Consider the following 15,642-nt stretch of genomic DNA (forward strand, 5'->3'; position numbering starts at 1 on the left):
CGAAAGTTGTGTTATTCAACGATCTTTATAATAAGATTGAAGACGATCGTGTCAACGATACTGAGGAAGAGATCTTGGAGGTGGCTAAAGAAGAATACAAATCCATTAGCAACGGATAGAGTTTCGAGTTTGAAGCCCCTTGGAATCTTTTGAAAAATGTACCGTTTTTTTAAGTAGAATTGCATTTTGTATTGTTCTTGTATTTCTTTATTTAAATGTAATATGGTATTTATCCTTTATTTTAAAAAAAATATTTGACCAACAAATGTTACAAAACCATACATTCAAAAAACATTATCTGAAAAATAGCTTACGCGGACTGACAAATAAGCTACGCTTAATGACAACACATTTACGCGGACTGACAACTAAGTTCTGCAGAATAATGTATACTAATTCCTTATAAATTGGACAACCATGACGATAATTTACAAGGTGTCGAAAGTTGTGAAAATGAGTTCAGTCAATCAAGTATTAAGGAAAAGTTTCTCCAACCTACCGACTTTTTTCCATAATCTGCAAAGAAGTAATCCTAGCACCTTCACGTACATTAAGAAGGATCAGTATAATCGTTTCCAAATTTGTTTCATGGCATTGGGATGCGTGGTATGTAGTCTCTTATAGTAAATAAATATTTAGTTATTTCAAGTTGTTATATGCCTAATATTCTTATGTTGACTTACAGACTCGTACGTTTCTCACGTCTATGATACCAATCATATTCGTTGGTCAAGTACCTCTAATTGGGGCGTATGTAACATCCATGTACATTGTTGTTGCTTTAGATGGAAATCATGAACCCTTTCTCATAGTGTTTGCCTTGGGAACCATAAATTGTCACAATTCATGGTTATGGTTCATGAGGAGGCTTAAAGACTGTTTAGGTGACAATGTAGAATTTGGTTTCATAAGCCATATGTCTGATTCTATAGACTTTGTAGTTCAAAGAGTCTACCCTGATTCATATCATGGCTATTGTTGTAGAAATATAGCCGAGAAAATATGCGCTTCCATCGGAACCAATACAGTCGTAGAACAGTTGTTCTGGAAGACGTGTAAAGCGTATAATTTATCTCAATTTTATGCATGTTTGAACAATTTAAAAAATGAGGTAAATGGGAATGATCTTCATTGGCTTGACAATATTCCCATTGCAAAATGGGTACGGGCTTGTTTTCCAAGAGTACGTTTCAAAGTTAAATTTATTGACATTCCCGATGTTGTCAATTGGTTTAAAACAAACACGCATGAGTTTCCAATAACAACAATCATTGAAATGGTCCATGACTCGATGCAAGCAGTGTATCTTCGACGTGCTGCGTTTGGAGGTAATTATAAGCTATGACATCATCAAAACGGTCAATTGATATGTTTATTATACGTTATGACATTATACTTTTTTTATTGATTCAGTTGATTTCACAGGGGATTTCCATAATCTTCTAACCCCTTATGCACTTAAGGTAATTCATAAAAGATTTATCCACTCGGATGGTTGTAGGATTACGCATATTGTTGGCGATAGATATGAAGTGACTAAGTATTCAACAACCAAATATGTACAATTAGACCGTGGTATTTGTAGTTGCGGTAAATGGAAAAAATGCGGTATACCTTGTGAGCATGCTATAGCTTCACTACATAGACTCGAAATTGCAGAAATCCATCAAAAGGTAAATTTAAAGTTAAGTACAGCGGTGTATCGAAATGCTTATCAAACTGAGACTGTGAATCCTATTCCAACCCTTAGGCATTGGGAAAAACCAGTCGAAAGTGATGTGGTCTTACCTCCACGCCAATTCAATTGAACTTTATTGTGTGGATCACAACGAATATTAGTTTGTATTCAGTTCTATGTTAACCGTACTTGTAATGGTTTGTTGGCGTTGTTTACTTTTTAATAAAAAATGTTTACCTTTAAATAAATAATTGTATTCTCATAATTGTAATATGTATGGATGACAACGACTAGACAAAAAACTATGCGAACTGACAAACACAGTAACGCGGACTGACGAAAACCTCTACGGACTGACAACAACTCTCTGCGGAGTGGAAGGGACTATATATAGTCATGGATGGTCATCGGATTATTCGTATAGAGTTATAATTTTTTTTTAAATTTAAAATGACTTCATCTTCATCTTTGTATATTTGCTCGTGCAACGAAGTTAATTGTTTCTATTGTGATCTGATCGACCCTTTTTCTTGCACCATCACCAAATTTAAGAGAGCCATATATGTCAGAGGATACTTTGCAACAACTACAATGGGCTGAAGAACAACAAAAAAAGATAAAGACTCATCTCGGGCTCTCATTGAACGTCATGACCTCATTGCGGCGGAGTGCAAAGATGTTGAGGAAAGGATGACGATTACAAAAAAAACAAATCAAAGATCATGAGGAATGGATAAAAAAACTAAGAAGAATCTCAAACTGTCTAAAAAATGGTTTGCTGACAAGGATGCAGAAATGATAGAACTTGGTAGGCAAAATGACCGTATGGAAGATAAAATAAGAATAAGGGATGAGTACATAACAATGGAGAAAGAAAAGTATCCTTTGCAATTCCCTTAAGTTAATTACCGTTGTTGTACGTTTACTATATGTTTCTAGTTTTTTGAATGTATTAACTTCGAGTATTAGTTATTATTCTACTAGTAATTATGCAGTAATATAATCATAATATTACCCATCATCTTTAAAATAAACACACCAGCTCAAAGTAGACAAATTAATGTCCTCTAAAACAAAACATAATTAATTATAAATACAACATCAATCATTCAAATCAAACGTTGAACAATAGTCTTCACTCTACGTTCCACTCGTCCAACGCGTCTCTTGTGTCCCGTGCGTCTCTAGCGTCTCCTAAGTCCCTTCTGTCCCTTTCCCTTTTCCTTTTGTGTTACTACCTGATGCCCTACTAGTTTTTCTAGCCTTTTTTTGTTTCTTTGGGACGAATGCCGGACAAGTCGCTGCATTATGTGTTGTACTATCACATCTACTACACCTTCTTATTATAGGTTCCTCACCTTGAGACGGAATATGATTTCTGTTTCTCGGTGTACCCGCTTGACGTGTATCCATTATCAGGGGTTTCAAAACCATTATGTCAGCAGGAATCTCCCAATCACACGGTTCTGGAAGGGAGTAAACCGGCTCCTCATACGTACTTCGGTATGTTTCCATTTTGTAAGCATCTATAGCCAAATGTCCGAAGTTACTTTTTTTCAAGTGCTTCAAGACCATTATCACATGACCACAAGGCAACCCAATTCCTTCCCAATATTTGCATGTACATGTCTCTTGCCTCATATCAACTATGCCACCATGTTTGAAATCATGAACTTCATAAAGTGCATCTGAAACACCAGAAATGGACCATCCTGTCGTACGCTCTTCATTTTTACTAACTACTTTTTCAGCCCACTCGGTTAGCACTGTTGAACGTTTCCCTATAAACAAGATATATATAATTAACTAATTATTCGACCTAATTAAAGTAAACATAAAATTCATACCTCCTTCGATGCGACGCTTGTAACACCATTCCTCTGAAAGACGTCGGAAGAACTCAAGGAGGGGTATTATGGGCATCTTCCTTGCATCTATAGATAAAGCATTCATGGACTCTGCACTGTTCGAGGTCATGTAATCGTAACGTTTCGACGGCGAATATGCTCTAGTCCATTTAGCACGGGGAATTTCACATAGATACGCTGCTACTTGCGGCCTAGAAGAACTAAATCTATACCACAATTCTTCAAAAACATTTCTTTTGTAAGCTTTCACAAGCCTCCAAAACAACATATTCGTTTTATCATTTTTCCCAAACTTGTGTACTATGCTTCCTAGTATATGAAAAGCACACAAGCCATGATGAGCATGTGGAAAAACATTTTCAATACTAACGCGAATTGCATCGGCCCTATCAGTTACAAAAGTCAATTCTTGACAATCACCAACACATTCATACAAATTTTCAGGAAACCATGTCCACGTAAGACCACTCTCTTTTTTGCATATTCCGTGCGCAAGGGGTAGTATCTGGTTGTTCCCATCCATAGCTACTGCATGCAATATGGTTCCCTTAAAAGCACCCTTCAAATGGGCACCATCCATAATTATAACTTTACGACAAAATCTTTTGAACGCTCGTATCTGCAATATATAAAAATGGAACACATAAACACTCTATAATTTGTTTACAAAATTTATATATTAAATGACAACAAGTTTTTTGTATTTACCATGCTCCCAATGGCATAAAAACAACACTCGAAACAATCTTCAGAATCTGTCTGAATATACACAATTGTACCGGGATTATGCCTCTTCAAATTATGAAAATAAATAGGAAGTTTGGCAAAACATTCTTCAGAGGATCCCAACAACAGTTCCATAGCATATTTTTTTGCACGCCAAGCTTGCTTGTAATCTACGTTGATTTCCAGCAAAGCATTCAAATCCCTTGATATTTCATTAGGTCTCCAAACCTTGGAACGAGTTTTTCCCATAATCTCATGCAATATAGTACCCATGACTTTTTCATTAGCATGCTTATGATTAGGGTGTATCTGTAATGACGAACATGTGTGAACATTGTTGGAAGTCCTGATTTCAAATTCATCAGTGGGATCAAGGCGTTTTCCATACAAACGCCAACTACAGTTCTCAATTTCACAATATCCCTCATAACGATTTTTGTTAGAATGTTTGGTCTTAAACTGAAACTTTTCTCTTGTTGCTTTAAGACTCAAAGAAAAAATTAGTTTTTGTTTGTTGTCATATGTTTGACGAACAAACATATCATCATTTGGACCTAAACTGTGAAATGGTCCGGGTTCAACAATAGGATCAGGACAATCAGGTATGGGAGGCATACCGTAAAATATGTCTGAAGCTTTTTTCCCGTGTGTGAACTCATCTTCTGACCATCCTTTATTTGACTCTTCACCGTCTGAGAAAGTTTTGTCGGTCAATCTTCCAAACTCATATAAATTTTTTTCTTCAACCGTATTCAGTGCCACAGTTTCTTCTTCTGGGCAATCTTCAACATTATCAGAAACAATGTTTTCAAAATTGTATGGTACAACTTTCTCAACCGATTCTATCTGTTCGACCAATCCATGAAACACCTCTAAATACAAATGCACAATCTCCTTCGTTTCAGAAATTACATTTCTGAGTTGATGAACATCTGCTTCATCTAAACTATTCATCACATACCCATGAACCGGGTGTTGAAATGACAATGATATATTACTATTCAACACCTTAGCCTTACTTTTGACCAAATCAAACAATATTCGACAATCAAAATTAGGCGGAAGCAGTAAACCCAAGTTGTTTAACTTTGGTCTAACGTAGGTGTTAATCCCATGACTTATCTACCAAAAACCTCCAGTACATAAAATAACAAAACTCATATTTGGTTTTGAAAATCAAATGAAAACGAACCGATCTATCGACCAAAATGAAACAAACATATGAAAAAAAAACTTTGTATCAAAAAACTCTTCAAAATCAGCTCCAACCACCCATTCCGCGGAGGCATTACTCTCTCCGCAGAGCTCCGCGTCCTCCTTTCTGCGGACTCGGTTATGACTTCCAACTGCTTCCTCCGTGGAGGCATCACTCTCTCCGCGGAGCTCCGCGTCGACCTCTCCGCGAGGTATTTACGAGATCCAATCAGCTCTCTCCGCGGAGGTTATATTGAATCCACAGAACCCCTTCCGCGGAGCATGCTTAAAAAGGCTAACACCCTAACTTTCGGCCACTACGCAGAGATGACGTCATTCAGCGGAGGTCCGCGGAGAGCCCTCTACGAAATGCATGTCTACAGCTGGAATTTTTTTTGTGACTAAATTTTTAAATTTCCCCCCTTTTTTTGTCTATACCCGGTATTTTTTCAATTGAATTTGTTTGAACCAATTTTGTTGAAATCCAATAGCATATTCAAATGTGTGCTTATTTTAAAAATATAAATTTTGACGGGTAACTTTAATTTTAGCTAGCACTTGATCAACGTTAGATATGTTAATTTGCTTGGTTTAAATTTAATATTTACATGCTTATATTGACTTCGAGAGAAGTTTTATTTGTGACATCGTTTGAATATAAATGTGCGGTTTCGTTATTTCTCTTAAACTTAATATAGACGTGTGTTAGGGCATTTTTAACAAAACATTGGACTTAATGTTTTTTTTTTTTTTTTTGTAAATCATGAACTACATAGAGATATGAGTGAATGTTTTTAAATCGAATCATGAGACCGAGAGGTAATTGATAACTTTTGTTGGTGTTAAGTTATTCCTTTCTACATAATTGGTTTGACAAATTAGTAGCATTAGAAGAACCATTGAACCTGTATAAGTCAACTAAATCCCGCTTTTCTCATGATTGTTAAATCGTTCAATTGTTTTCCTTGTTTGTTCGATTATTTTAGTCTTTGTTTTTACCTTGGTGAATTTAGTTTAATTTTATTTTAATTGTTTCCTTAGTTTAATAAAATCAATCACTTTTGCATCAATTGCCTAGTTCACTCTTTCTTAGAATAGGATAGTCCCTGTGGATTCGATATCTTGTCTTACGACTATATTACTTGCACGACCTCGTATACTTGCTAGAACGCGTTTTCGTCAACAAAAACCGCAAGCCTAATGTGAAGTTCTTTCACATGTTCGGTTCAAGACACCTGAAGGTGCAATTCAGGAAATCTTTCCAAAGTCTAGTCAAGTCATTGTGCCTATCTCAAATATTTTTCAGCAATACATATATGCTTCTCTTTGATGAACCTGAAAAAAGCTATCGATTCTGAATCCAAGGCTGAAGATAACAAATTCGACAGTTTGAAGCTAATTATTCACGATGTTGCACAGAAGATGGCTACTGAACAACCAAAGGCAAGCGAAAGGCCTGACTCAAGCGAACCTTCAGGTGACTGTTCTTCTATCCAGGGGGAGAGTTCGTCTCTACCAAATGATCATGATTCATCAATTCAGGGGGAGAATTTATCATCGCAATCATCTAGCTCAACCGAAAGTCCAAACAAAGGGGAATGTTCTGATCCAGAAATTGAAATAGTGTCATCATCATTCGAGGGGGAGAATACAAATGTCAATGATGATGATACACAATCAGAATTTGAAGAAGAATTCAATGCAGAACCGGATCCCTCTTGTGATCCAAATTAACCTCCTCTCATTAAATGGACAAAAGACCATCCTCAAAGTCAAATCATTGGGGAATCTTCAAAAAAGGTATTAACTCGATCACAGATCAAAGCGAAACAAGTTGCACTATTCTCTCAAGTAGAATTTTGCATGTTCAACTCTTTTGTCTCCAAGGTTGAATTGAAGACCGTGAATTCAGCTCTTGACCATTCTGATTGGGTTCAAGCCATGCAAGACGAGCTGAACTAGTTTGAAAGAAACAAAGTATGGCGTCTAATTCTAACTCCAAAGGATGCTTCGGTTGTCGGTCTCAAATGGGTATTCAGAAATAAGATGGATAAGGAGGGGAATGTGATTCGTAACAAGGCTCGGTTGGTTGTAAAAGGATACTGGCAAGAGGCAGGTATAGATTATGAAGAGACCTTCGCTCCAGTTGCAAGATTAGAGTCCGTTCGAATCTTTCTTGCTTATGTTGCACACAAAAACTTTCAAGTCTATCAAATGGACATAAAGTGTGTCTTTCTCAACGGAGAACTTGAAGAAATTGTGTACGTTGAGCAACCGCTAAGCTTCGTGAACGAGAAGCATCCAGATCACTGTCACATTCGAGACAAAGCAGTATATGGCCTGAAGTAGGCTCCCAGAGCATAGTATGAAACTCTCACTCGATTCTTAAAATGTCCAAATTTAAACAAGGTTCGGTTGACCCAACCTTCTTTCGTAAGAGAGAGGGTAACCACATTATGATAGTCCAGATTTATGTTGATGACATCATCTTTGGCTCCACGAATCCCAACTTAACAGCTGAATTCAGGAAGTTGATGGAAACTAAATTTGAGAAGAGCTCAATGGGTCCAATTAACTTTTACGTTGGCTTAAATATCAAGCAGGGACCCGAAGGCATTTTTATGAATCAGGAGGCATATACAAAGACATTGCTTGCCAAGTTTGGCATGATGGGAGACTCCAAAATGAAAGTCCCTATGGCTTTTGGAACCAAGCTTACACCATCTTTGGAAAAGCCAGCTGCTGACATGACGCTTTATCGTCAAATGATTGGGTCACTGATGTATCTCACAGCCAGTAGGCCAGACATCATGTTCTCAGTCTGCTATTATGCCCGATTCCAAGCTAACCCACGCGAACCTCACATGCTAGCCGTGAAAAACATCTTTCGCTATCTAAGGCGAACTTCCTCTCTCGGTCTATGGTATCCAACCAACTCCAGTTTCTTTGTCCAAGCATTCTCAGATGCTGACTTAGGTGGTTGTGGATTGGATCGTAAAAGCACTACTAGAGGATGCCAATTTCTTGATGGTAAATTGGTTAGTTGGGAATCAAAGAAACAAACTTGTGTTTCTCTCTCCACAACTGAAGCTGAATATATAGCAGCCGCATCATGCACATCTCAGGTCGTTTGGATACAAAGTCAGCTTAGGGACTATAGGCTAAATATGAAGAAAATCTCACAATATTGAGACTCCGAAAGTGCAATTAGGATTTTTCATAACCATGTGCAACACTCGAAGACAAAGCACATATCACTACGGTATCACTTCATGAAAGATCATGTTGAAGATGGTAACGTGGAGATTCACTTCGTTAGGACTACTGATCAATTAGGAGATATATTCACTAAGGCTTTACCTGAAGCAAGTTTCAATAAGATCCTACAAGGCCTAGGAATGATGGAATCAGAATCAGTACCAAAATCGCCTTCGCTTCACTAAAGGTAAGAAGCGAAATAGAGCGAACGTTCGGTCTATTTCGGGTTCGGTTCACCCGAGAACCGAAATGAACCGAACGCTCGGTCTATTTCGGGTTCGGTCCTTCTGAACTCGTTCGCTTCTTCTTCATTAAAAGGGATTTCGGTTGTATTCATTTGTATACTCTTTTCCATATTCATTTTTATGTTTTTCTTTTCATTTTATTTTATTTTCATAAAATCCCAAAATATTTTTCTTTTATTAAATGTTTTTCACAAAATACAAAAATAAATTTTTTTATTTCATTTTTCTCATGCTTTTCTTTGTATAAAAGCTCCTCTCAAGGATGAAGCTCAAGTAGGTATAACTTCTTTTCTATGAGTTAGTTAAGTGTCCCTAGATGCATGCTGTTGCATGTTGACGAAAGCCTCAAAAGATTTTGAGTGAAGCCTTAATAATGTGATATATACAAATCATATTTTCCCAAACTAGGCTTTTACATTCAGTCTAATCGTGAGCTACCTTACTCTTCTCATATTGAGTTACAGTTTACTGCTTGGTCCTTCTTTTATAGCAGAGGTACATTCGCTGCTTACACCATGTATATCATTTTTCTTCATTACACTTCATTTCACTAATGTAACCCTTTAGACTCTCAGTACTTACCACTGAGGTTTATGGTTACACAAAAATCCGTGTTAATGATCTTAACTTCGTGTCACTACATACTTCCCCAAGGATCCAGTTATATCTTTTTTGATTTCTCAGTTTCAACACGTTACTAAATACATATCAAACCTACTTGTTCAATAGGCCACATTGGTCTCACAAGTACTTCATTCTCTTTGGGTCTTATATTAAGTACTGAAACTTGAATTGAAGCGAAAGCCACCCTTACAAGCCTTATATCTAAAAGATGCCTTTCATTGCCTCTTAACGGGCACTTAATTGTATTCTAACGGGAAACCACCTAGACACTTTGAAGTCTCTCTTGACTTGAAAGGAAGAGATTCATGCCCGGGATCTATTGTTTCATGTCTTATTCGACATCACAATATCCCACCAATTTTGATTTATTTGTTTATCCGTCACACTCTATGCACGAGAATCTTTGATTTTCCAAAAGTCTGGTTCTATTTAATATGAGCTAATTTTTACAGGTTGGGTTCTAAAAATATTATGGTGATCGATAAGATAAAGGTGACGACGGTTCATGTAAATTATGTGGGTGACGTTTCGGATAAAGCACTTGGATGAGTCAGCAATTATCTATTCGTTTCGTCGATTTGAAAAAGGTACTTTTGTTGGAAAGGCGCGTGAAAAGTGAAACGTCTTTTCTCTCTCATGCGTAATCATCGGGGTTGCCAACTGTCCACTCCCCATCACATCAGGAACGGTTTCACAAGAAGACGAGACCTCAGTCGGATATTTCTCTCTCCTACTCTCATGTATAAAAGGATTTCTCACGCTCCACTTTACTCTTTTATCACTCAAAAATCCTTTAACAGAAAAAGGCGATCTCTCTCACTGTTCATCATCTTCTTCTCAAGCTTCATCAAGGGCGGAATCATCTTCTGTTCAAGACACCTCTGTTCATTCCAACCTTCTCACCATTAAACCTAACCAGAATCTCATTATCGACCTTACGCCTTCAGCCTATGAACCATACATGTTGCAGATTGTGGAGTGCCTCAAATACTCTCCACTCTTTGTCGCTCTCTCCCAGGTGGACGTTGTTCCCATGTCTTGCCTTTCTCACATCTACTCCACTTCATATTATGAAAAAGTTGCTGAGAGACTACACTTTGACATTCACAACGAGAAGACCTCGATTTCAAAGAATCGCTTCTACAACCTACTAGGTCTTGCTCATGAACCCACCATGGTAAACCCCGATTCGATCACCACTGGTCAATTGTTCTCTATGTTCTACAATATGGGGTACATTGAAACCCTAACCACTGTCACGAAATTCAAAAAGTCCTTCCTGCCCCCACAATGGAACGGCCTCTTTACTCGCTTATTCAAAGGTCGTTCTAAGCGAAGCACAGGATCTGACGGTGCAAGCAAGTCCTTTGTGACCATGCTTTATGGTTTGTACAATGGAGTCCACCTGGATTATGGCTCCGCTTTATGGCAATAACTTGTTCAAAGCTTATCCTCTTCTTCACGCCATTCTGAAGTCTCCTGTGGTAGGTTCTGGTCTACTATCACAAAATGGGCCATGGATCATCTCTCCATGTCCCAATCATGGCAGATTCACTTCTCTCTTCAATTGCCACGTTTCATACAACCAAGATTCTGGTCACTGATCCGTCCAAGTATTTGTTTGTTGGATCGATTCCGGCATCCATGTATGCCTGTGCATCTGACCAAAGTGCAATCATTCTAGACTAAAAGAAACTCCCATCTACGGGCCCAAAGGGAACTCACACCAGCAATGGTTCGTTCCATTGAGAAAGCAGATAAACCATCGAATAGGGGAAAGAAACAAGATAAACAGACTGAAGGCTTGGTCATCAAAGGCGCTAAGGGGAAAACTCCGAAGAAATGAAAGACTGAGAAGGCAGCACCTTCATAGCCCAAGCTGAAAAAGGCGAAGAAACCTGCTTGGTGGCTTATTCTTCAGTATTCAAGCGATTCAGATTCTGATTATGTCCCTATTGCCCATACAAAACCTTCTCCTACTACATATGGGAGCGAAAGATCTGATGAGGAGGTTTTGGTTAGTGGTGACACCCATCCTCGCTCTCCGACTCCAGAGGTACCTATTCGCTCTAAAGCACCTTCTCCTCCACCTGCATCTATTCCTATTTCCCTACCCACAACCTTCCCAGTTATCACATCCCAATATACCTCTACCATTCCAATTCCCACTCCTATCTTCACTAAATCAACCACAACAACCACCACTGGAGTTCAAACCAACGTATCTGATATAGGGGTTCGGTCTTCAATACCAAAAAAAACCAAACCATTATCCCCCACACCTTTAACCGAAACCATCACTATTCTTGGAGGTGAGGACTTGGAGTTTGATTCCACTTACTTCAGTCTTTATCGTGTTCAAAACGATGACGATGATGATGCTCCTATCACCAAGCGACATCTCAAGGTTGTGACTGATAAACTTGATCAGCTACTTTCCTCTTCCTCTGCCAATCCTTACTCAGAAGCTACTCTCAAGGCTCTCTTCTCTTCTTCAGTCAAGGAGCATGACACCTCTATCTCCAATGCAGCAAAGGCCATTGATGCCTCCACATCTCAATGTCAAAAGGCTTCGCTTGCAGTGGAAGAATCTACTAAGGACGGCAAGGAAGCGATTGAAAAAGTCGAAAAACTAATCTCAAAAGCTCAAATTTTTCTAGACTCCCTTCAAGCTGTTGCATAGAAAAATGCAAACACCGTGACGGCTTTGGTTGATTCTCTTAAACGCTCTGTGGAGGCCGAACTCTCCCAACTTGGTGTGGTTCGTACCGCTATAGAAGCTGCTAAGGCAGAGCTTCATACCAAAGTTTATGAATGGTTAACTACTCTTGAGGTAGAGCTAGCAGTTGAAAAAAAAAAATTATGGATGACTTGGACATGCGAACCTCTCAGCTCAAACTTCAGAACCTAAAGCTCCGTACTGCAACTCAAGAGCTCAACGATCTTAAATCTGAAAGAGAAGTTATTTGCAGTTCTGTTGGGGATGTCCATTCAATCCTGCTTCATCTTCTAGATGCTCATGACTCAATCTTAACGATCTCCATTCGTCGTTATTTGGAGGAGAAACTACGTCCAGCCTTGGATATTCTCAGTCGCATTGAAGGTGTTTCGGACACTGCCGTTCTTCCAAAACAAGGGGGAGAAAAGAAATCCCAAGGAGGTAATCTTGACAAAACACAACCTCCACCTCCTCCAGAACAAAAAGTTACTGTTGGACCGAAGGATAATGAAGCTTCGGCTAGTACAAGTCAAAAGAAAAAGAGGATCATTGGCGAATATGATGAAGATGAAGAGGATGATATTGATGGTATAGTTACAGGAGCTCCTTCCAAGCCTGATAGAAAATACAAGCCCTCTGAGCAAGAACTTCGGGAGAAGATGGATCGGTTGGAGAAGGAAATAAAAGAGAAGGAACTTCTTGATAAAAGAAGTCAATGTTTCCTGAGTGGACTATGGAATCACTCCAGAGGGAAGTCATTGATGAACCGAGCACTCATTGACTTGAACCGGTTTTATCATTCAGTCTTGAGAATTTGAAGGACGCTCAGTTTGACAGGCCGATCAACCGAAAGGCATTCATCTTTCACTGCTTCTCCTCTACTGTTGTCGTTCCTTCTCCATATCCGAAGGTTGATCGGGATCTATTGGAGTTTTATCTAGAATTTGCTCAACCACAATACCTTACCTGGAGCTTGAAGAAAATCACAACGGTCATGGTATTGAAGCCCTCTTTAGCTGCGAAATTCATCAATGTCAAATTCAAAGTAACCCCAGGCTCAGATAGCTCGATCCATACTATTTCCCTACTTGACATTCCAAATCTAAACCCAAATGACTGGATACTTCTCAATAATATTATGCTATGAAACCCTCAGGAGTATCAACCGATCATTGATCATATCAAGCGAATGCTTGTTTGCTACATTCATGAAGTAGCAAAAATGGATCAAGAGATTGCAACTGCCATTCATAAGCATACTATTGTCCAAGCAATTGGTAGGGCTGGAAATGTAAACACGATGGTCAAAGGCAAGATTGACACCAAGTTTCATATTGTGATGTTCATTAGGGGCAAAGGTCAAAAATGCATGTTCGATCTTATTGACAAATACCTGTTGTCTACTGCCTTCTTGGAGCATATTTTGGAGATCATCCATATGTGTAATCAGAACAGTGAAGCTGACAAGAAGTTGTTTATTGATATGCTACACTAGTATATTTAGTTTCGGCACACTCTTCTTGCCATTATTCCTTGGTTGTTTAAGGTCGTGAAGGAAGTCAAGGTCACACAACCGAAGTGATGGTCTCGCCCCAATTGACGCAAAGGGGGAGATTGTTAGGATTATAATGTTATGTCTTGGGCTCGTTCCTATTAGCCCAGTTTTGTAGTCGGTTTGGGCCTGTCCAACCGTGCATTATTTTATTCTAGGGTTTTAGTATTTAAGGTGCATGCATGCATCCTTAGTAGGTAACACTTTTATTATTTTCTTATCAAAGTATTGTAAACCGTAGCTCGCCTCTACAGTGGAAGTTCTTTATCGAGCCCTGCTGAGGCGTGACAACATTTGAATCATAAGCTTCATATTGATTCCATATTGTGTTCATAATCGTATTGTGATTGAATTGTTTGTTCTTTATCAATATACCTGTAAAAGATCTAAATGATCTAGAGATTAATTCTTATCAGAGGCCACTACTACTACTACCACTACTGTACAGAAAGCTTACAGCACAACAAGATCCACAAGGTTGACTGCAAATAAATCTGAAGGGATATAAGTGATAGAGAGGGAAAGAAGTGAACCCATAAAGCTTGATTCATTTTTGGATGAAGTGGAGGATTTAGGTAATCAAAGTGATGAAAATTCAAAGAATGAGAAGGAGGTTGTGCGTGTAGACACTACTACACTTGAAAGTGGAGAGAAGAAAGTAGATTATTGTGGTGAGGTAGACGATTTAAAGGTAAAATCAGATGAACTCATTGAACAACATGAGAACGTGAATTTAGAAGATCTAAAACCAGATTCAAAACCATGTGAAGATGACGAGTCAGAAGAGAAATGGGTGATCATAGATGAGAAAATTGATCTCAATGAAGCACTGAATGTTTCAGTTAAGGAACATGATGCTTTTATGGTTCCAGAGGAACACATAGTCAAAGTTGATGATATTGACGATAATGCCATTTCCTTTAACATCAAAAACCCAAGTGATCCTTCAATATTGAAATCTGAAATCATGCCTGGTGTTGTTTCAGAGATGAAGAATGATGAATCAGAGTACAATGGTAAGTTCCAAATCTCTTATATGATATAACTCTGCATTTTCTTACATGAATTGAATTATATAATCTTTTTGTTTGCTTTGCCAGACATAATCCAGAAGCAGATGGACGTATCATCTTGGGAAAGGTGGAGTGCACTAAAGAATCTCAACTTTGTAGAAGGTAACAACATAATAATTAACATTTTTCCCTCAAAGGTTAAAAGTTATAAATAATAATTGATCTTTCGACTGGTGATTTTCATCCATCACATACAAGGTTATCAAATGTGGCTTTTGTAATTGATAGATGGGCTCTTGAAATTGCACTCAATTATTACCGGAAAGCATTCACATAGTTAGAAATATTATCACGGACAACTATATGATGTTAGATTACACCATCCCGGAAGGCACATGTACAACTAGCTACACTTTGTTTATTTTGTGATTGCAAATTACAGACCAAATATGTATGTCTAAAGTATCTTTACATCTTTAACTATTAGCTATTTACGATTTAAATCAAAAATGCAGGTAATTTTCAAGTTGAGTAAACATTTTCATTTCTTAAAAAAGAATTTAAAAAAGTTACTAAAAATTGTACCTTTTTTACTGATTAGTTATTGTTCTTGAATCACATGTAATACCTTTATAGTAACCTAGATAATTAGTTACATTACATGTTCGATCGATAAAAATCACATGTAATTCAAATATGAATCACAAAAAAATACATATGAATTACATGTAATTCACATATGAATTACATGTGATACACATACAA

General features: G+C 38.0%; 2 protein-coding genes across 2 annotated transcripts; one reads left to right on the forward strand and one right to left on the reverse strand.

The window, feature by feature from the left end:
• Positions 1-763: 763 nt before the first annotated feature.
• LOC111887511 (uncharacterized) lies at positions 764-1,808 on the forward strand. Its single transcript, XM_023883679.2, has 2 exons — positions 764-1,328; positions 1,414-1,808. Exons 1-2 carry the CDS (start codon positions 764-766, stop codon positions 1,806-1,808), a joined length of 960 nt encoding a protein of 319 aa, XP_023739447.2.
• A 1,064-nt stretch (positions 1,809-2,872) lies between these two features.
• LOC111887510 (uncharacterized) lies at positions 2,873-5,226 on the reverse strand. Its single transcript, XM_023883678.1, has 3 exons — positions 4,255-5,226; positions 3,526-4,165; positions 2,873-3,459 (listed from the first exon to the last, which is right to left on the reverse strand). The coding sequence occupies exons 1-3, from the start codon at positions 5,224-5,226 to the stop codon at positions 2,873-2,875; spliced, it is 2,199 nt and encodes a 732-aa protein (XP_023739446.1).
• Positions 5,227-15,642: the final 10,416 nt, after the last annotated feature.

Source organism: Lactuca sativa, chromosome 6 (genome assembly GCF_002870075.4).
Source record: "Lactuca sativa cultivar Salinas chromosome 6, Lsat_Salinas_v11, whole genome shotgun sequence".
Taxonomy (NCBI): Eukaryota; Viridiplantae; Streptophyta; class Magnoliopsida; order Asterales; family Asteraceae; genus Lactuca; species Lactuca sativa.